This window comes from Candoia aspera, chromosome 7 (assembly GCF_035149785.1).
Source record: "Candoia aspera isolate rCanAsp1 chromosome 7, rCanAsp1.hap2, whole genome shotgun sequence".
NCBI classification, from domain to species: Eukaryota; Metazoa; Chordata; class Lepidosauria; order Squamata; family Boidae; genus Candoia; species Candoia aspera.
This window is the reverse complement of record NC_086159.1, coordinates 61,571,460-61,595,006: the sequence shown is the minus strand read 5'-3', so window position 1 is coordinate 61,595,006 and position 23,547 is coordinate 61,571,460. Positions and strand designations below refer to the sequence as shown.

The 23,547-nt window shown below is 38.0% G+C and overlaps 1 protein-coding gene across 2 annotated transcripts in view; it reads right to left on the bottom strand.

The window, feature by feature from the left end:
- The window catches only part of PLXNB2 (plexin B2), a 329,693-nt gene that overhangs the window by 92,163 nt on the left and 213,983 nt on the right, over positions 1–23,547 (bottom strand). For both annotated transcript variants that reach the window (XM_063309588.1, XM_063309589.1), the window contains 6 exons: positions 16,219–17,335; positions 15,313–15,495; positions 12,745–12,867; positions 10,230–10,330; positions 4,250–4,376; positions 1,234–1,384 (listed from right to left, as the gene is read on the bottom strand). In XM_063309588.1, the coding sequence (XP_063165658.1) occupies positions 1,234–1,384; positions 4,250–4,376; positions 10,230–10,330; positions 12,745–12,867; positions 15,313–15,495; positions 16,219–17,335 (1,802 nt within the window). The remainder of the gene's footprint in view (positions 1–1,233; positions 1,385–4,249; positions 4,377–10,229; positions 10,331–12,744; positions 12,868–15,312; positions 15,496–16,218; positions 17,336–23,547) is intronic.

Sequence of the window (23,547 nt, the reverse complement as noted above, 5' to 3'; positions counted from 1 at the left end):
CAGAGAAAAACCTGATACACAGCCTGTGAACCTCATGGAGTGGGGGTGGGGGAGGCTCAACAGACCCTCTCTGCAAGTTTGTACTGGCTGGGCAGAGTCTAACTCAACAAGGCATTGCCTGATAGAACCCAATGCTTTAAAAATGATGAACAGCACTTTGGACTGGGCCCAGAAGTCAGCCAGCTGTATTTCTACTCTGACGGGTTGTCCTATCAGGAGCCTTGTCACTGCATTTTGAACCAGATATAGTTTATAGTAATCTCCAAAGGAAGGGATGCGGTGGTGTTGCGGGTTAAATGGCTGAGCTGCTGAGCTTGCCGATCGGAAGGTCGGCAGTTTGAATCCGCGTGACGGGGTGAGCTCCCGTTGCTAGTCCCAGATCCTGCCAACCTAGCAGTTCGAAAACATGCAAATGTGAGTAGATTAATAGGTACCGCTTCAGCGGGCAGGTAACGGCGTTCCGTTTAGTCATGCCGGCCACATGACCACGGAAGTGTCTACGGATAAACGCCGGCTCTTCGGTTTTAAAACGGAGATGAGCACTGCTCCCTAGAGTCAGACACGACTGGACTTAATGTCAAGGGAAACCTTTACCTTTACCTAATCTCCAAAGGTAGCCTGACATAGAGTGTTTTACAGTAATCTGACTAGGTGGTGATCAGAACATGAGTCACTGTTGCCAGGGCATCCTGTTCAAGGTAAGGGACACAACCAGTGTAGCAGCTGAAGCTGAACAAAGGTCCCCCTGGACATGGCTTCCACCTGCTATTTCAGCAGGAGCCATGAGTCCAGAAAGATCCTCAGATTATGCACCATCTCCATTGGGAGGAGCACTATCCTCTCAAGAGTAACTACTGGTATTGATGTTAAAGAAATGCTCTGTTTGTTACTGGCAACAAGCAGCTCAGTTGTGGCAGGCTTTAGTCCAATTGTAATTGGAAATCCTGTTCAGAAGTTCATCCATATCCTTCACTCTTTACCTTCTTAGAACACTAAATGTATATGTAAGTGAGGCAAATGTCCCTGGTATGCATGAAACAGAATTAACAGAGAAGCTGCTATTAATGTTTTCAAGAAGAAAAATGGTAAATGATGCCAGTCTTAGGCCAATGCAAAGAAAAATGAATCACAGGGAAAAAAACCACAACATTGGTAGCTTCCAAGTAGCTGCTAAAATAGTAGCTTCAAACTTTGGACATCGACATTAACCATGAGGTTCTGCTGTATCTTTACCTTGGCCTTTGGGTGTTGGAGGAATTTCATTTGGAGGCTGGCAGATAACAGCATCACCTTGTTTCTCTGCCTGTTGCCTCATTTCTCCAAATTGACACCAAAGCTGGTCATTTTTGTTTAAGTCCGGCAAAGGGCTTATAGTCAATTCTACCTGGAATCGTACGAACAAACAATACTTAGGAATAACAGAGATTCTAACAAAAGCGACAGAAAAGTGCAGCAGTAAATCCTAGTACAGAAATAAATTGCAATTGATCAATGCACAAGTTTAATTCAACAACAGTGGCATTTTAATGGATAACACTAACTGTCACCCTATTAATTTTGGGAAGCAGCCACATGTTTTATATACAGAAGATTCAATACTTGGCACTAAATGAATTTGTGGTAAAGATCTCAGTATAAGACCCCTTGCTAATTAAAGTAGCTAGTAATTGTTTAGATCATGGATAGGCAATTGTGGTTCTCTTGATGTTACTGGATTCCTGCTACTATCACATAGACCAATGGATGTTAGGAATGAATCCAATAACTTTCTAGATCAACCATCTGAAGCTATCTAAGGCATCTTCATATAATCAGTTAACTATTTCCAAGGATAGTACCTCAGCAAGAATAATAACATGACTTTCAACTGACACATTAAGCCATTTCTAGGAGTCTGATGCACGGATAAATTTGCATTTAGGATTATCAGGATGCTGAAACCTCCTTAATTTTAAGAATAATATTCTTAAATTTTAAGAATACTATTCCCACTTGGATTTTATATTTATATTTATTATTTTAGTATTGTAGATGTTGATTTTGTAATTTTATGTGCTGAGGTTTTTAAAAGATAATTTTATCGTAAACCGCCCAGAGTCCCCCTCTTTGGGGGGAGATGGGTGATAATAGAAATTTGAATAATAAATAAAAATAAAAAATAAATATTTGTTATGATTTTATGTAACCCAAACCAAACAATGAATAGATTAGATTTCATTCATCCTCTATTCTGTTGTCATCGTATTTCTATAGTATACTGAAAGATATTTTGATAAATCTTAGAAACTGCTTTATTCCTGTTGGAAAAGGAACAACAGGGTGGTCCCAGCAGAACATAATTTGAATCAGTTTGTATGAATTCCCTTTTTCTTTTTTTAACTTCTAGATGGAATTCTCTGTGTAACCTTGCAAAGGTGAATTGTCCCCTAAAAACCTGCCCTGATTATTTTTGAATTAAGACACAATCCCTCGTTTTCATGCTTTTAAGTCTCTGCGGAATACAATAAGACTTTTGTTGAATTCTCACTTCAGCCCAAATGTAGCATCTATTCAACACAGAAGTTGTTTAAACTTTTCCAGCACAATTAAAGTACACTATCCACAGAACAGCATAAGCCAGAACACACAGCAGGAGTTGCAAGTCAGGCTGGAAATAATCAAGGCACTTATTCTGAAAGGACAACAAAGGCAAACTTCCAACCAAAGAGAACTGAAACAACGTTTTGTTTGCTAAAGGACAAAAATGAGAAATTTCCTGACAATGTGTGATGCCTGGTAGCTTCACAAGCATTGCAGGATGAGATGGTGCCAGCTGAGCACCCCAGTGTTTAATTATTTCTATAACTTAAAAAACAAGCATTCCCAAAAGAGGTGAGAAAGAATGGAATGGGTTAAGAAGCTCATTGATTTGATTAGTTGCTTAAGAACAGCGTTGACATTCTCCCCACCTCTTTAGACTTCACAGTTCCACTCTGCCTGCCATCGCCTTCAACTACCGTGTGTCTTAAGTAATTGTGTGGCCTATTTTCCAAAGTGAGAGATTTCGGAATTAGGACATTCCAGTCATGAAAAAATGAACCATAGGAATGGGTGATTGTAACTGTACAGCCAGGGAATGAACAAGAGAGTGAAAAGATGCTATACTTTTGTACTAAAATTAATTACAACATAATGTCGTTCCTGTTCATGGTGGCTCTTCTCTCCCTGCCCCCAAATATAATACTTTTGTCTCAGAAAGGAATGGGGATATCCTATTTGTCTAAACAAACTAAATTCATGACTTGAGAGTTTTCTGTCTGCAGAGTAATGATAATCTCAGCAAGATACTTCGATGGCAAAACAGCTGAGTCTTCAGTTGCTAATTCAAAGCAACATGCTTATGGATCTTTCTTAAACATACCTAATAATAAAGGACTGCAAACTTTAATTCACCATTTGAATAACTGAATTATTTAACAGGGAATCTCTCTCTCTCTTTCTGTTCTTTATTCTGTGCAAAATGCACAGTTACTAAAGATATGCCTGTACCAGATGTTTCTGTCTCCTGGTTATACTAGGAATAGCCAGTAAATCTAATTCTAGATTATATCTTCTAAGTAGGGATCCATTTCAATATTTAATTCTGGGTTCTTCATTTCAAAATTTTAAGTTTAGGGGTTTGTTCTCATGATAGCTGAGGTTGGTCACAATACTTTTGGCTTGTTTAGCTATGGTTTAAGCTCTGACTGGAATGCTAGCCTGGCATGGCCCCATCTTCAGACATTAAGGCATAAGAAAACAGGGAAGCCAGAGGATATGGTCACAGTCCGTTTGCTTGCATGTTTTATTACACTGGAACCAAATCTGTGTCTAGACAGATATTATGAAAATACTGTATTCTCAAAGCTTGGAATCCTTAAATCAGTCTACCTCTATGCCTCTCACTACCCCAAAATATAGCTCTATACATGTCTGTTTAAACATGTATAGAAGACAACTTCAAGGAATAAGCAAATTTCACTTTTTTTGCATCCAGATGTTTTGAAAAGAATAAAAGGATTTCAAGATTTTGTATAAAAATAATGCATTCTCAGAAATTAGTACAAGCAAGCACCACATTAAACAAGTACTAAAAAGAATAATGGTAGTTACAATAATCTAAACCAATTCTACGTTTGACTATGCAGCACGTGTGCACCATTAATCCCCACCCACCCAAATATTTCCATAATTTTTTTCCATGTTTATGATGAATTCACTGTGCATTTACCTTGCTTAGAACTTTCCGGCTCATATTCCGAGGGTTAGCACTTGTAATACTCAAACAAACGCCCTTAGGACTCCAGAGCCAATTATTTTCCCTAGCTGATCTTCCACAGTCCTTTTTCCTTGTGCATCTGGAATAAATAATAAAGCCTTATGTTATGCAAAGTAATTAAAAATTTTTTAACTCAACACTCAGTCAAAATGAAATGACATTCAAACCTATGCAAATTGACAAATGACAGATGGCACACATTAAATGTTTAATATTTCATTTTTCTTTTTCTTTCAGTTTACTTATTGTTCTTTGTGACAAGATAATTACCTATGAGCATTTTAAAAATGACAACAGTAAATGTACAAATAATTATCTTAAATACAATTTACTGTACAGTACTGGAAAATCTAATCTAATATTCAAGAAACATATAATGGAAAAGTAGCTTTAGCAGTTAAGAAGCTAAACTGCTTATGAAGTATATAAATCTGGACTGTTTTGATTATTCCTTAGCACATCTCAAATTTGTCATTGGTTCTTTATTTTTAGCCTGAGGCTTAGCTCTGTGGGCTCTTACTGTGCCACAGGAAAAAAAAGGGACATTTCTGGCTTTGGAACTGGTTATTTTTCATTGCTGGAGGGATTATGAATTTAACAAAGTTCTTGAGATATGATCTACTTTCAGGTTTTGTCAATAATGTTAAGCAATAGAATAGCAGTAAGAGCTCCAAATAGATCTGAATGCAGAAGAACACAACTAAATCTACCATGGCCTCTGGGTGTCTAAATATTTTACTGACACACACTATATGGCACACTTGGCAAGAATTTCTTTTCTATCTGTAGTTCTGAATGAGTGATCCTGAAATCCACCTCTCCTGACTCACAAGTTCTAGTTTAATTGTCTTGAGTCTTTTTCTAACATATTTACTATCCTCCATCTGCATCTGCCTATGAAGGTGAGCCATCTCACCCTTAATACAGGAACTCAACCTTTTAATTATGTAGCAAAGTACAATAGAAACTGAGCTATCTTACTTGGAACACTTCTGTGGAAACAGAGACATGTGGCCCTTTAAAAACTCCCATAATTACTGGGAGAAAATTTTTCTGGACTGCAGAAAACTTTATCAGGTATGTACCTTTGGAAAAAGCTAAAGCTGATGTGTATGTTCAGTAATGTCTACCCAGACTGATAGTAGCTTTCTAGAGCTTCTCTGCCAATCCTACGTGGGGATTAAACCAGAGGGCCTTCTCTCTTCACTGGATAAATTAAGCTTTAACTGTTTTAATTGGTTTTTAATGGTTTTCATTTTGGTTGTTTATTTGTAACTATTTAACTGTTTTCTGCTTTTAAGTGTATGAGCTGCCCATAGTCACATATGTGAGATGGATGGCTATATAAATCGAATGAATGAATGAATGATTTAATAATCTGCATCATCCTGCTAAGTGGTAGGAATCTAACATATGTAAACTGATATTATGTAAATATGACACTAAAATGTAGTTGGCAGTATACAATGTCCAATTCCTTATAATTAGGTCATTATCACTATTAATACGCTATTAATAGATACCCATCTACCACATGTTGTGTTGCACCACAGTGCTGTTACTACTAGCAATGCATCTCCAGCTTATGAAATCCCCAACAAGCAGGACTCTAGCGGGGATGAGCAGGGAAGGATATTTGTAATGTGCCACAATATTCCTCAACATTTTTTTTAAAAAAAGGTAAGCATGTCTCCTCAGAAGACATTTAATCCTTGGGAGAAGAGCAATGACAAATCTCGGTAAAATAGTTAAGAGCAGAGACATCACGCTGACAACAAAGGTCTGCATAGTTAAAGCAATGGTATTCCCAGTAGTAACATATGGCTGCGATAGCTGGACCATAAAGAAGACTGAGCGAAGGAAGATAGATGCTTTGGAACTGTGGTGTTGGAGGAAAATTCTGAGAGTGCCTTGGACTGCAAGAAGATCAAACCAGTCCATCCTCCAGGAAATAAAGCCAGACTGCTCACTTGAGGGAATGATATTAAAGGCAAAACTGAAGTACTTTGGCCACATAATGAGAAGACAGGACACCCTGGAGAAGATGCTGATGCTAGGGAGAGTGGAGGGCAAAAGGAAGAGGGGCCGACCAAGGGCAAGATGGATGGATGAGGTGATGGACTTGTCCCTGGGGGAGCTGGGGGTGTTGACGACCAACAGGAAGCTCTGGCGTGGGCTGGTCCATGAAGTCACGAAGAGTTGGAAGCGACTGAATGAATAAACAACAACAAAGCATGTCTCCATTCAGTTTTATTTCATATTTAGCTGTTAACATTTGTATCTTATGCTTTTTCCAAGGGACAAGCATATGGTTGCATCCATTTTTTCCCTTTATAGCAGGTGTTTGTTTTGAGATGGACTTTTTTCCCCCACTTTAGGTTTACTAAGTGAACTTTGTAACTGCTTAAGAATTTGAATCTGGGTATCCTGGTCCTACTCCAAGATTCTAATTATAGCATGGCCAATTATGAGGAGTGCTGGGAGTTATAGTTCAACAGCATCTGGAATGCTACAAGTTTTCCATGTAGTGCATTAACTATGCCATCTTAGTGAATATAATACAATCCAATGCTACAAGAAATAAGTTGTTTGTGCAGTGTGCTCTGGTTTGGGTTCCAACTTCCAGTATATCCCTGAGCACACTGTGTTGCTACTGGATTATTCTGATGTGGTTTCTTCTTAATTTTGTCCCATGAAGTTTACTATACTTTTTTTCAACCTTTAAGTTTCTTCAAGACTGGTGATACCTCCCTCTTTGATGGGTTGTTGTTGTTGTTCCTACAGAAGGAGTGGCACTCACAGATTTGACTTCAATATTACCACATATATTAAACCATACATTTCCCTGCAGAGATCTTTGATACTTCAAAACAATGAGGTCATCATCATAAGCCAAAAGAAAAGCTATTTTTTTCCACCAAATGTGATAATACTAGCTCATAAGTAATTAATATCTTATCCATATTTCATGATTTGAAGGGAAAAAATATTTCAGACTCTGCATATGCTGTCTTTGCACTATAATAAGCTTTTGGATAATTTTACTGAAGTCTTCTAAATATTTAGAGAGGAAGCAAGATCCCTGAAACCCGGTCGGAGGAGATGGGCGGTGACAAATTTGATAAATAAAAATAAATAAATAAAACCCAGCCCCTTCCTATAATTAAGTAAACTGTGTGCCAAGTTTATGAACTTCATATCACAAAATCCCATTTGGATCTGCCATGGGGTTAATTAACTTATAAGTTTGAAACAGAGTTTAGACCCATACCTCCTTCTGTTACTTATTAAAAATAAGCCTAGAGACATTCAAAAAGTTGGGTTCAGCATATTTTAAGCATACTTCTGAAATATATTTAATTACTATGCTTGATCTGCAGTCAAGTGATAAATGGATTATTCACTAATTGGCAGAATTAGTAATAGTAATAATAATAATATGCAATAGTGTTTTTCCCCTCAAAATTGCTATGTAAAAGCTTGCAAAGTTCATCTGATTGACTGCAAAATATGGAAATGTAACAACTTGAGAAACAATCAAAAGCCAGGCATTTCCAAACAATACAAGTAAATTGTAAAATAATAATAAAAGGGGGAAAAGATAAAGACTGGAAAAGAAATTTATTAAAAAAGAAAACTTATTCCAACTGAAAATAAAACCTTGCTTGAAGTTTTCCTGAAAACTCTCCACTCACATTTGTAAATTTAAAGTAAGTTTTCTTTTACACATAACCTACATATATAAAACAAATTGAGACCTGCTATATTTTTATGTTTGTCACAACCTCTACTGGGATTTATCATTTGTGATATGCTGAGATCCTCTCTCTGAAATAGCTCTTTGGAATTATGGCCAGGTTTTTCAAAAGTAGGATTTAATCCTATGAATCTCCAATTACTTCAGCAAAGGATCGTTACCTTGTCGTGGTGCTGGAGCTTGAGCACCTCAATGATGCCATGAGCTAAACCGTGAAGGGCCACCCAAGACGGGAAGGTCATGACAGAGAGGTCAGACTAAATGCGATCCCTGGGGAAGGTAACTCCAAGGCTGGAGTTAAAATCTCTGGAAGAAACATTAACAATCTCAGATATGCAGATGATACCACTTGGATGGCTGAAAATGAAGAGGAACTGAGGAGCCTTATGATGAAGGTGAAAGAAGAAAGTGCAAAAGCTGGTTTGCAGCTAAACCTCAAAAAAACCAAGATTATGGCAACCAGCTTGATTGATAACTGGCAAATAGAGGGAGAAAATGTAGAAGCAGTGAAAGACTTTGTATTCCTAGGTGCAAAGATTACTGCAGATGCTGACTGCAGTCAGGAAATCAGAAGATGCTTAATCCTTGGGAGAAGAGCAATGACAAATCTCGATAAAATAGTTAAGAGCAGAGAGATCACACTGACAACAAAGGCCCGCATAGTTAAAGCAATGGTGTTCCCTGTAGTAACATATGGCTGCAAGAGCTGGACCATAAGGAAGGCTGAGCAAAGGAAGATCGATGCTTTGGAACTGTGGTGTTGGAGGAAAATTCTGAGAGTGCCTTGGACTGCAAGAAGATCAAACCAGTCCATCCTCCAGGAAATAAAGCCAGACTGCTCACTTGAGGGAATGATATTAAAGGCAAAACTGAAATACTTTGGCCACATAATGAGAAGACAGGACACCCTGGAGAAGATGCTGATGCTAGGGAGAGTGGAAGGCAAAAGGAAGAGGGGCCGACCAAGGGCAAGATGGATGGATGATATTCTAGAGGTGACGGACTCGTCCCTGCGGGAGCTGGGGGTGTTGACGACCGACAGGAAGCTCTGGCGTGGGCTGGTCCATGAAGTCACGAAGAGTCGGAAGCGACTAAACGAATAAACAACAACAACAATCTCCAATTAGCCTAGAAAAGACCTGTCTGAAATCATGGAGATTGTGGAGACAATAGTGAGCTGGTAGAATTTACCATTTGATGATGTAAAGCAGATTCCTAGTTTGAAAGAAGCTACAGTAGTTCAACACATTTTAATTATGTTTTATATAATGTGCTGCACATTAATGGACCACATAAATGGTCCTGAATTCCCAGTGGACAGATGATATATAAATCTAAGAAATCATAAAAATAAAACAAAAACCACTGTGCTAAGAATACCTTTTCTAAGAAAAGTACAAAATCAGTCATAACTCTGGTAAATTACCAGCTACTGTCTAGTTCTTTCAACATGTGCTTGAAAACATCATGGTTATGTCTATGCTTGAATGGACAAATAAGAAAACAAGAATTCTGTTGTTGTTGTCACTGGTTTTAACTCAGTTTTACAATGAATATGCTTCAGGTGAATCAGAGTTCTAATTTTGTCTACTGGAAATTGTCACCACTAAGGAACTGCTGAATGTGAAGGATTTGAAAAACTGGCATCCACCACATCACAGACATAATCCTGGATACGTCTTTGTCATAGCATTCTTATCAATACAAATCGTAGTTTGTCCTTCAGTAGCAAAAAAATGAAAAAAAAAAAGCTTTTATTACCTTCAAATACAAAAAACAGAAACACAAATATAGACAAAAGAAAGCAAAATTTGGCATGGCTTCCATCCCTTCTGCCTCTAATGATTTCTAAGCATCATTTTTGGAGCTACATTAAGGAATATTTAGGGTTAAAACACAAGAATAAGACTATCACTAGATAAATGCTAAATGTTCACCAGCTGTGGCTTGGCAACTACCATTTTCATGCAAATTATATTCAAACTATACAGAAAAAATATGTAAATTGGTTTCCACCCTGCTGCTCATTATATGTTTATATTGTGATAATTTGTGATGAAGATTTTTCAGTTCTAATACAAATGCTTTGAAGAAATTAGTCAATGTCCATGATCTTGTGAAAAGAATTAACTTGCATACTAAGATATATTCCTCTTAGCTGCTACAAACACTTACTTTCCCTCTGTTACACACCAGCCACAGTAAGGATCCCGGGCTTGGATGCACAGGTTACAGCTTGAGTAACTAATACATTCTTGTACAGGCAAGCGAAATACCTAGTAAAGAAACCAATTAACATAAATAACAAAATCACAGTAACTTTGAAGAAGAAAGCATGGAAAATGATGTTTGCATACATATAACATTCTAACAATACACTTTGTACTTCTAGCCTACCTAGAATTTGTCCTGCATCCTCCTTGAATAATTCAACTGAAAAACTATCAGGAACAAAAGTTCTTCAAGGTACTAGTGTAAGTGCCTGAAGATCATGTGTCTAATGGGATCTTCTGAGCCATCCAATGAAAATTCAGTGATGGATGTCTTTGGTTCATACCCACTTAACAACACATTTATATGATGTAGTACTGTACTGAAAACCACTGCAAGGGTTTTTTTTTATGATTCTCACTCAATTTGATCTTCTGCGATAAATGGCTTTTGAACATGGGGTTCCATTCAGTTTTAATAACTCCTAGCTAGCAATAAACAGCCATCCCTTCCTCATCCTCTGCCCACTGAGCTGCGATATTAGCACAGTAAGTAACCACATTTCTATCCTTTATAATGCATAATTGAGAGCTTGGGGGAGGGGGAGCAAGCACTCTCTTGGAACTAAGAATGCAGGATTATATGGCACTCCTTCATGTCAAGGCAATGATCATTTCTTTCTGTAGAAGTGCCAGTACAGGTTGCATTTCAGGGAATGCTCATACAACCACAGGGCAACTGAAATGAATAGTATTCCCCCAACCTGCCTCCCCACAAGCCTTCAAAATGTTGTCCACAGTTTTAAAAACTGTCATTGTTCATGTGCAAGATCAATGGGTTTGGGATTATTCCTCTTTATCTCTTACTCCCAAATTGTCATTAATCTAAATTTGTCCACTGTCTTCAACTTGTTTGCACATAGTCCCTAGAGACTTAGAATTCTTTGTCTTCAGCCCTCATTAAAAAAAGTGTGGAATACTTTGTAATTGATTAAAAAAAATAAAGTTGTTTCTGGATTTTTCATGATAATTAGCAAGGGATACCAGGCTTAACATCTTTGAACCTCACTTCAAATTTGTCTGGGAGGCGAGTGAAAAGCTTTATTACCTTCCAAACACTGAGTACTTTCCGAAGACTGAGTATTTTCCAAACAGTCATGATCAGAAATGAGTACTGTTGTCCAAAAACACCTCTATTAAAGACACTAGTCTGGAAGTCTAATAGGATTTATTTCAAGTGGATGTGTTTAGAATTAGAATGTCTTATTTCATAACTGTTAGTCATATTAAGTTCCTGCAATATTTTCCTTCAGGCAATTTAATATCAAAGAGATGGCTCTTAAGCCATATGACAAAAACACTCATTTTAAAATCCCAGCACTTTTGAAGCAAATCATTACAGAATATATAACTCAGTACAACTCATACTTAAATTTATTGATTAAAAAACTTTAACATAGACTTTTCCACTGTAGATTATACCAGTCATGCCTATTTCACAAACAAGCTGCTGCTGATTATCCTTAACAGTGTTCTGTATTTGGGAGAAGTAGGAGGAGGGAAGAAATCTGAGCTATCAAGTGAGCAGCAATAATAACTAGTGTGAGCTGTTTTAATTTAGAAGACTACATTTGAGGGCAACCACATCTGCTTAAATAAAATGATAAACAAAAACGTAAGAGATTGTGGGAATTGATGGTGTTGGTATTTCCGATTAGTACATGATATCTGGGAATAGGTTAAGAGAAGAATAAACTTCAAAAGAATGTTAATCCAAGTTTCCCACAGCTCAATGATTTCCAGAAGACAATATTAACAGAAATGATACAGCAGGAGCTAGAAAACATCTGACAGTTCTCTGTATAATATATACTGGCTTCCTACCTCTATTGTCCTTTTTCCTATACAGATGTGTCAAACCTTCTGTTCATTCTTAATTTTTTTTTTTGCACCAAATATTGCATCATTGCTGTTGCTACCTTAACTCTGGTGCATGCTATCTTCTAATGGTACTTCCCAGCTACAGTTAGATAATAAATCACTACAATTGTTGGCAACTGAGCCTTGTGCTCCAATGTTTCTCAGAGTAGGTTTGAAATAAAGTCAAACCAAATGTTATGCTAGAAATACAGTAGATGCTTTGGGGGGAGGGGGCGGTGATATATGTAAAAGGAGAGCTATTAATTGTGGAATTCTGGAAACAAAATGTGAATATGGTTCTTTCTCTCTCATCCATATTCTCTACTGTAAAGTTTTCCCAAATATCTGACTTCGTTAACTTTATTCAAGAATAAAAAAACCCTCACTTTCTTCTCTTGCTAATAAGGAAGTAAACATGCAGTTGCTGTGATTTTCATTTAGCATCACAGCAATTTGTTGATGGCTCATTAAATAGGGCCTGCAGATCAGGCCCTATGATGCAGAAATACACATTTAACATGACTTTTATGATCTTATTATTGCTACCAAAGATTTTGTACCTTATCTGTAGTCATCACATACAAGTTCTCATGAAGAGCATCAAGAACAAGATCCTTTTTGATCGGCTTGTTTTTTTCAATAAGAACGCTAGCATACTCTTTTGCAGGATTTGACAAAGCTACCTGAAATGCAGATTATGTATGTAATTTTAGCTGTTTTCAGTTAAAATAAAATGACTGTTCACTTAAAACAATGTGTATTTAGATATACACATTTTATTAATTAAAATAATCTCATTAAATAATGTTTAAACAATCAGAAAAGACTTTTATTTAAACAGTATTGGTAATTTAAATATTTTTGTTTCCAGAACAAATCACCAGTTTGATTTGCTGAAATTACCAGCTTGATTTGCCATTTTCTTTGATGTATTATGAAGCAAGTATGGTCCAACTTTTAAAATTTCAAGTCAATATATTATCAAACAACTTCCCAATAGAATTTATGGTCCTTTTTATTTATAGCAGATATCTATTAAAGTGTTAGGACCAGACAACTTTATCAGTGTGAGAGCTTATGGCATATAATTCCGGAACCATGATTTAGCCTTATGTGCACAATCTTAAATGAACCTGACTGAAATGTTGAGCTGTCATGATTCTCTCCCTTTAAAGGAAGAGAAATTAGTTTATTTGCCTGTGGAACTTTACTTACTCAATAAAAAAAATCACAGGTTTAAAGAAACCATGATTCATTAAACAAGCCTACTACTGAAATTTTGATGAGCAGATAAAATTAAAATCCTTTTCTGGTTCTTATATAAAGACACATCAAGACTTCTTGAAAATGAAACTAAACTTTATTTAAGTCTCTCATTCAACTATAGGTGGGCATGAAAGAAAGGCTGCTACCTGAGGTCCCAAGCCTTTATTCAAAGCCATGCATGTAATGCAACATTAGTATTTTTTTTGGTAAACTGGATATGAGCTCTTGGACTCATACTCCTTCCCCCTTCTCATATCCTGTATTTCTTAATCATCAAACTTCATTTTCATAAGCAAACTGGGGTAAACCAATTATTTGCTTGCCAACCTGAAATGGAAATCAGCTCATAAATGCAACAATGTCTCTGTGTCACCCCAGAAAATTTCATTGTTAAAATATACTGTCTGTAGCTCTTTCGTTGCTTTTGTCCATCACTGAACAATATGATCTACAAATGCCTTCCCAATAACAGCTGTTGTAGTCTTTAAGATGCCAAAAGGCTGTTTTTGTTGCAGGAAACACCGCTACTAACATGGAAATCATATTTAAGCGTTATTTCTAATTCTGGTTAATATGCCAAATATAATTAACATAAATTAGTTTGCTCGTATTGGCTAAACCAGTGAACAGATGTCAAGAATTGGAGGGGAGAAGAAAAAATGAGAACCTGTTATTTAGAGCTTATTCACATATTGCCTTAAGCCCTGATTTAACCAGGGTTGTTAAAGTAAGCCATGACTAGTTTGGTATATGTACTCCACTAATTCATAAATGAAAGAACATCCAATCTCTGGCTAACACATGGCCTCCCTGCGACTCTTTTATGTCGTCCAGAAAATTTCCGAGAGTGGCCAAAAGTTGTAATGCTCCCTTTTTTTTTTTAAATTTCAGGGAGATTTTAAGGCTCAATGTCTAATTTAAGTTTTCCAGAGGCTTAAAATGCCCATTTCAACTCTCTAAACTTTTCCAATTCTCCGCCAAAAAACTCAACAGGTACCCTTTAGAATTAAAAAAAAAAAACAACTTCAAAAAATAATCAAATATTTTGGCTTGCCAATTCTGCTAATGCAAGGTATGCACCATAGTTAGGCAAGGACCTAACCGCCCAGAGTCCCCTTTTCGGGACAGATGGGCGGTGATAGATATTTGAAATATAAATAAATAAATATAAATAAATAAGGACCTGACGCTTCTCCTGCTCTGCTGCATTTACCTCCGTTTCAACTCCCCCATCTGTGCCCTCTTGGCAGCCCTGCATTCTGCTGCCGCCTACCCCTGCCACCTCCCATGGACCTTCACTGCCTTCCTCCTCCCAAAGGTCAGCTAGGGGCTGCAGGGGGCAGCAGCAGCAGAGTGCAGGGCAGCCAAAAGGGTAGAGATGGGAGGAGATAGAAGGGGGAGTTGAAAAGGAGGTAAATGCAGCAGGGCAGGAGAAGCATGAGGTCCTGGCCTAGCTATGGCGCATACCTTGCATAACTACTATTGCTAAGCAATGCAGTCATGTCATGTTTCACCTAATGATCGTTTTGCTTTAGTGACAGAAATTCCGGTCCCAATTAGGGTTGTTAAACAAGGACTGCCTGTATTCTCAAATTGTGATCTTATTATCTTTAAGTGCAGCCATGATTCTAAATTCCCTTCTGGGGAGGAGCTAATGTTTGGGTTATATGTCACTCTCATAACCCTTTAAATGAAGTATTGTCTTACCAGTTGTTATCCTTCAAATCTTTTAGCTTCATTCATTTTATTTAAAAGTTGAGCAATCCCTGGGATAAAGTTATGTCTATAGCTGATTTATGATGACCATAATTTTGGTATTCTATCACACCCAATTTTTAGCATTAAAATATATAAGAAATTACCTTCAGAATTCTGCCGTCTGATGTTCCAACAAATACTACAGTCTTCTCATTCTCCACAGCAAATGTAACTGCAGTTAAATTTATCCCTTCCTTTTTGAACACAGGTTCTGTAGAAATTCCTTCTTTACTTCCCAAAGGATATGGTAAATGTTCAGAGCCACATGGAAAAGTTACACTTGAATTCTAAGAAAGGAAGCATGAATTGGGAGTCATAAATTCAAACAAATGTTAGCCATTAAACCTTGAAACTAGGATTGATCTGAAAGTTTAGGTTTTTCAGCAAAATGGAAAAAACTAAGTTGCATATTGTGACATCTAAGTAAATTCTGAATGTATCAATGGATTACAAAGCTGCATATGTCCAACAATGATAGCACTTCATCTAGAAAAATTATGTCCCCTATAATGTTCCCTCAGATGCTTTCATGCTGCTGATACACTGCCCATAATGCAACCAGCCTTCTTTTCCTCATGAAAAACTGTTTACAGAAGCAACTACTGTCCCTTGACAGAGAAACCATGAAGGCATAATCCAGCCAACAGGAAGCACTTTTAAATTGGAATTATTTCAGTGAAAGATATTTAAGCACATGCTTAAATTTGGCTGAATTGTGCCCATTTGAAATACTTGAATGGACAGAATGAAAACATAAATGAGATGTTTTCCAATTTGAAATATTCGTCTTTCATATAAAATAGTGATCCAATAGTGCCCTAGAGAAAAAGAGGGATTTATAAATATAAATTTATAAATTTATTATGCAGGAATACTCCAGATGGTGAAAACCAAAAAAGGTACTTGGGCTTACTAATGATATTTGAGTGTTGTAGTTTTATCTCATGATTGGAAACATTAGATGAATGCTCATCTTCCACAGCTGCTTAAAGATAATTATTTCATCTCACCTGGTGTGATGTTGTTTTGCATGGAGCATTTTCAGTTCTGAACGGTTTGTAAAATACATTACGTTCATCCTTTGTGTAACATTTCTCCCGGTTTTCTTCCATTTTTTTATTGATATCACTCAAATTAAATGTACACATGGCAGACACCAAGGAGTCTTTTTCCATTCTCCTGAAAAGCCCGATGAGCAGCTTGTCCTGCGATGGGGCATCGAAAGCTTGTCCTGAGGATGTAATATTATGCTTTGGGTGTTCCCCATTGACAGATGCATAGATTGCATTGCTCTGATTAAAAGGGCCTGTGTCATCTTCACACTCCAAGTCCATTTCAAAATAGGAATGATAATGTTCATCTTCTTTGCAGAGTCGCCCAATTAGTGTCCTATTTATAGTGGCCTGCTTCTCATTCTGATTGAAAATAAAATAAACAAATCCATTGTCTTCAAAGATATACAGGAACTGTTGCGAGCTTGAGTAGGGATATGCTGATTTAATAGCAGCAGGATCTGCATACAATTCAAAAATCTCTCTCCCATCTCCGTTAAAAAGCTGCCTAGTGCTGATTATTACACCATTGTCATTTGCCCCATTTCCCTTCCCCACAAACATCATTCGGCCTTTTTTCAAAGAGGTGATCAGCCCCACAGTGGTTACATTCTCATCATTACTTGCCACAAATGATTTTTCTCCACTTCCAGTCTCATAGTAAGTTCTGTTTGAAATGTTCTCAAGCTCCCTTATGGAGCATATGCCTCTAAACAGACTCCCACAAACTACCAGTCTTTTTTCTTGCACATCCACCAGCAGTAGCTTGTTGTAATTGTCCGTCATTTGTTTCTCGGAGCACTGGCTTTCTTCAATGGGAGGGGTGCACTTTTTGTTATCCAAATGTGGCCCAGTGGATACTTCATCTATTGAGGGCTTCAAGTCTTTTGTGAGCTGATGCAGGGCATTTACTGCTCCTAGATAGACTGTCCCTGTATCATGGTTTACTGTCAGGTGACTGAGTTCGGTCTTACTCTGGTACATATCCCATTTCTTAGACCTTAATGCGCAAGCAATGCAAGAGTAGCTCAGGATCCTCAATATCCAAATCCATATAGCCATTTCTCTGTGGTACCTGATGAGTAAAAATAAATAAAAATTATTATTATGAATTCCTAAAATAAAACAAAACATACTTAAGGAATCATTGGTAAATATGAAAAGTAGCAAAGATCTAAACTGTAAGACATAACAGCGTAATTATCAAAACCTTATTTAGTCTCCTTTAGGGTGGCCATTTCATGACATGTTCACAAGATTCACCATTTTTTAAACCTCTTAATTCTAAAACTTTTAGAGTTTCTTACCCAGTTGGGCAAAGACCAAATAATCATATAAAGCTGAGGCAGGAGCAAGATGTTGTCTTCTCACCCCAGAGATTTTTAAAATTACTTCCAAGTAACAGGCAGCCCATTTTGATTAATTGATAACTTCATAATATGCTTGTCTAATACAACCTGGTGGAGATTTTACCACTTTAAAACAATGGAAACAAATCCAACTTTTGAAAACAGTATAAAATAACTCAGAAAAAAAAGGCTGGGAGATATGACAGGTACTATTATTGGTACAGTCACAGTTCATAATGCCAAAATCATAGCGTAAAAATCATGCTAATGCAGAACAGAATATGCTTTCATTAATGAAAAAAAAAGCCGGAAGAAATCTTGACAAAGTTACTTTTAACTAAAATTTGAAATGTCTGAACAAAAATAAGTTTTCTGCCCACATTCTTCTTAGGTATGTTTAAAATACATAGAGCATAGAAAAAAAATTCAAAACCTTAGCCTATTTAGGGTAAAAGACTCCAAATAATGTCACCCGGGTTTCTGTCTTTTCTAATAAGTAGCCAAGAGCCAGTTTGGTCTAGTGGTTAAGGTAACAGGCTAGAAACCAGGAGGCTGTGAGTTCTAGTCCCGCCTTAGGCCTGAAAGCTGGCTGGGTGACCTTGGGCCAGTCCCCCTCTCTCAGCCCAAGAGCCAATCAGGTGTAGCAGGAGAGTTCTAGCCCTGCCTTAGGCATGGAAGCTGGCTGGGTGACCTTGGGCAGTCCCTCTCTCTCAGCTCAACCCACCTCACGGGGTTGCTGCTGTGGGAAAAGAGCAGGAAGGAGTATTGGGTATGTTCACCACCTTGAGTTATTTATAAAAATAATAATAAAGGCAGGATAAAAAATCTTTAAAAAAAAAAGTTAAGTCTGTGACCTAATGTCATCACTTTGGGCATTTTCCCATTACCGAAAGAAAACACTGTAGAGAAAATTAGCAGACTGTTATAGTGGGGAAAACCTTGACACAGAGTTTCCATCAATGGCAATCATTCTTTGTTTTTAGCAAGTGCAGTTCTGCCATTTGCATTCTGCATTTCATTGTTGCTAATTCGCTTCCTGGTTCCACAAAGGAAAAACAGGCAACTCCTTGCATCTCTCTTAGGAGGCCCAACTGATTATTTGCAAAACCATTGAAAGAGAAGGAAGTGGGAAACACTGCCTATTAAGAGAAAATAAAACGATGAATTCTGGAATAATTGGCATTCGGTTAATCTAGTGACTAATCATGGAGGCCACTAGAGAAAACCATATCTTCTTATTCTTTAATTAAAATAGAACTTAATTTTTTTTCTTGGACTATTAAAGTGCATCTATTAACACTATTCCTTTTTAAAGGTGGTTTGAGAAATTCTGTCAGGAAAGGTTAATGCTTTCATAGCTATTTAATTAATTCCTAAAAGAAATAAAATGAAGGTGGCATGCAATTTTTCATTTTTCAGCCCTTTCTTCTGAGCTAAGAATTAGGGCAAACTAGACAGATACATATTTAAGCATGAATCTTCCCTGACCATCCAAGTAGATTAAAACAAGGCACCACTCAGTGAGAGGAATTGATTTTTTTTTTTGCCCATCCTATATCATATGTTCCTGCAATTTCTCTCCCCAGCTGCTTTTCTCTCAATGTCTTTACCAACATGAGTGTCCCATGTGACAAAGTAATGCAGAGAAAATGGCCATAGGATAAAGGGACATACAAACATGCACTGTACCATCTTGTATTTTTTTGCTTCAGTTTCTGAGGTTCACATATACATAGTTTGGCATTTAAATTTTAGTCACAGAAAAAATCTAAATACTGCTGAGATCAAATGACCCCTTTAACTAGAACACGAGTTTATGCAATCCAGTACATGCCTTCTCTGTAGCCTAGTCCATTTTGATTTCTATCATTTCTGCCCAGCCCATCTGAGTTACTTGAATGTATATGGTATATCTGAATTTCACACATACTAATAGTGAACCATGAATATAAGAACACATGTTGAAAGTGGTATGCCTGGAAGTCATGTATATAGCTTAAAAGGCAACACCCTTGTTTTTGCACTGATGTTCAGGTTTACAAGAACATCCAGGAAGTTTACTGAGTGAGTTCCTAGTTGACTACTACTCTTTAGAGTCACACCCATTACTTATGTTGTTGTTTATTCGTTTAGTCGCTTCCGACGCTTCGTGACTTCATGGACCAGCCCACGCCAGAGCTTCCTGTTGGTTGTCAACACCCCCAGCTCCTCCAGGGATGAGTCCGTCACCTCTAGAATATCATCCATCCACCTTGCCCTTGGTCAGCCCCTCTTCCTTTTGCCTTCCACTCTCCCTAGTATCAGCATCTTCTCCAGGGTGTCCTGTCTTCTCATTATGTGGCCAAAGTATTTCAGTTTTGCCTTTAATATCATTCCCTCAAATGAGCAGTCTGGCTTTATTTCCTGGAGGATGGACTGGTTTGATCTTCTTGCAGTCCAAGGCACTCTCAGAATTTTCCTCCAACACCACAGTTCCAAAGCATCTATCTTCCTTCTCTCAGCCTTCCCTACGGTCCAGCTCGCGCAGCCGTATGTTACTACGGGGAACACCATTGCTTTAACTATGCGGATCTTTGTTGTCAGTGTGATCTCTCTGCTCTTAACTATTTTACCGAGATTTGTCATTGCTCTTCTCCCAAGGATTAAGCGTCTTCTGATTTCCTGACTGCAGTCAGCATCTGCAGTAATCTTCGCACCTAGAAATACAAAGTCTTTCACTGCTTCTACATTTTCTCCCTCTATTTGCCAGTTCTCAATCAAGCTGGTTGCCATAACCTTGGTTTTTTTTAGGTTTAGCTGCAAGCCAGCTTTTGCACTTTCTTCTTTCACCTTCATCATAAGGCTCCTCAGTTCCTCTTTGCTTTCAGCCATCAAAGTGGTATCATCTGCATATCTGAGATTGTTCATGTTTCTTCCAGCGATTTTAACTCCAGCCTTGGATTCCTCAAGCCCAGCATGTCGCATGATGTGTTCTGCATACAAGTTGAATAGGTAGGGTGAGAGTATACAGCCCTGCCATACTCCTTTCCCAATCTTAAACCAGTCCGTTGTTCCATGGTCTGTTCTTACTGTTGCTACTTGGTCGTTATACAGATTCTTCAGGAGGCAGACGAGATGACTTGGTATCCCCATACCACTAAGAACTTGCCACAGTTTGTTATGGTCCACACAGTCAAAGGCTTTAGAATAGTCAATAAAACAGAAATAGATGTTTTTTCGGAAACTCCCTGGCTTTTTCCATTATCCACCAGATATTGGCAATTTGGTCCCTAGTTCCTCTGCCTTTTCTAAACGCAGTTTGTACATCTGGCAATTCTTGCTCCATGAATTGCTCAAGTCGACCTTGCAGGATCTTGAGCATTACCTTACTGGCATGTGAGATGAGTGCCACTGTTCGATAGTTTGAACATTCTTTAGTGTTTCCCTTTTGTGGTATGGGGATATAAGTTGATTTTCTGATGGCCAATCTGATGGCCATTCTCATGTTTTTCAAATTTGCTGGCATATAGCATGCATTACCTTGACAGCATCATCTCGCAAGATTTTGAACAGTTCAGCTGGGATGCCATCGTCTCCTGCTGCCTTGTTATTAGCAATGCTTCTTAAGGCCCATTCAACCTCACTCTTCAGGATGTCTGGCTCTAGCTCACTGACCACACCATCAAAGCTATCCCCGATATTGTTATCCTTCCTATACAGGTCTTCCGTATATTCTTGCCACCTTTTCTTGATCTCTTCTTCTTCTGTTAGGTCCTTGCCATCTTTGTTTTTGATCATGCCCATTTTTGCCTGGAATTTACCTCCAATGTTTCTAATTTTCTGGAAGAGGTCTCTTCTCCTTCCTATTCTATTGTCTTCTTCCACTTCCGTGCATTGCTTGTTTAAAAATAATTCCTTATCTCTTCTGGCTAACCTCTGGAATTTTACATTTAATTGGGAATATCTCCCCCTATCACTGTTGCCTTTTGCTTTCCTTCTTTCTTGGACTACTTCTAGTGTCTCAGCAGACAGCCATTTTGCCTTCTTGGTTTTCTCTTTCTTTGGGATATATTTTGTTGCCGCCTCCTGAACAATGTTGCAAACTTCTGTCCACAGTTCTTCCGGGACCCTATCTACTAAGTCCAGTCCCTTAAATCGATTCTTCACCTCCACTGCATATTCCTTAGGAATATTAGTGAGCTCATATCTAGCTGATCTGTGGGTCTTCCCTAATGTCTTTAGTCTGATCCTAAATTGTGCAATAAGAAGTTTGTGATCTGAACTACAGTCAGCTCCAGGTCTTGTTTTTACCGACTGTATAGATGTCCACCACCTTTGGCTGCAAACGATGTAGTCAATCTGATTTCGGTGTTGTCCATCTGGTGAAGTCCATGTATAAAGCCGTCTCTTAGGCTGTTGGAAGAGAGTGTTATGCAGAGTGAGTTGTCTTGGCAAAAGTCTATCAGCCTATGTCCTGCTTCATTTTGTTCTCCCAGGCCATGCTTACCTGTAATTCCAGGTGTCATTTGACTGCCCACCTTAGCATTCCAGTCTCCTGTGATGAAAATAACATCTCTTTTAGGCGTGTTGTCCTGTAGGTGCTGCAGATCCTCATAGAACTGCTCTACTTCAGCTTCTTCAGAATCTGTGGTTGGGGTGTATATTTGGATCACTGTGACGTTAGATATCTTGCCCTGAATTCGAATTGAGATCATTCTATCATTTTTTGGGTTGTATCCAAGCACTGCTTTAGCCACTTTACTATTAATTATGAAGGCTACTCCATTTCTTCTGTGGTCCTCTTGTCCACAGTAGTAGATCTGGTGGTCATTTGATGTGAAGTGGCCCATTCCAGTCCATTTCAGTTCACTGATGCCCAAAATGTCTATCTTTAATCTTGACATCTCACCAATAACCACATCCAGTTTTCCCTGGCTCATAGATCTTACATTCCAGGTTCCAATGGTGTGTTGATCCTTAGAACATCAGATTCGCTGTTCACCACCAGCACCGTCAGCTGCTAGCTGTCCTTTCGGCTTTGAGCTAGCTGCGTCATCATGTCTGGGGCTAGTTGTACTCATCCTCTGTTCCTCCCCAGTAGCATTTTGACCAACTTCCAACCTGGGGGTCTCATCTTCCGATGGTATACCGACATATCTCTGGTTGTACTGATCCATTTAGTTTTCATGGCAAGATCCCTGGGGTGGGTTGCCATTACTTTCCCCAGGGATCGCATTTAGTCTGACCTCTCTGTCATGACCTTCCCGTCTTGGGTGGCCCTTCACGGTTTAACTCATGGCATCATTGAGGTGCTCAAGCTCCAGCACCACGACAAGGTAAGGATCCTTTGCTGAATAATGATCCTTATACTGACATTAATTTTGAATCCATAATGAGTTTAACTAAATGAAACTTCTTAAAGCCACATTCTTGACTTGGAAGGGGGTAAAGAAACATTGCACATTAAAGCCCAGTGATACGCTTTGATTAAAATGAATTTAATTAAAAATAACACATTATCAATCCTGGTCTTGCAGATCTCTTCACCTTTCACCGGTTATTCTATTTTTTGGAAGCTTGTTATATGTTCCAATACCTTCTTATCTCAATAATTACTTGAAACCCAGCTATTTTTAAATTGAGCTCTAATTAATAATCAATAAGCTTGATTAGTGAACTCACGAGCAACAGCATACAGTAAAGATCATGTAGAAGCAACCCAAACTCCATCTGCTATTAGGGAACACTAATTTAACGGACATGCAAGACTGGCACATGACACATAGCCAGCTGTGCCACATTAAAAACAGAAGAAAGAAAATGTTGAGAGATTGGTTATAGTAGGGGAAGGAAGAGGCATAAACTCAGTGAGAAGCCAAAAGAAATGGAAAGTTGTTCAACTTTGTTTATTAAATGTGTATAGCCACCGGCTATTATATCCATTAACATTACAAAAAGT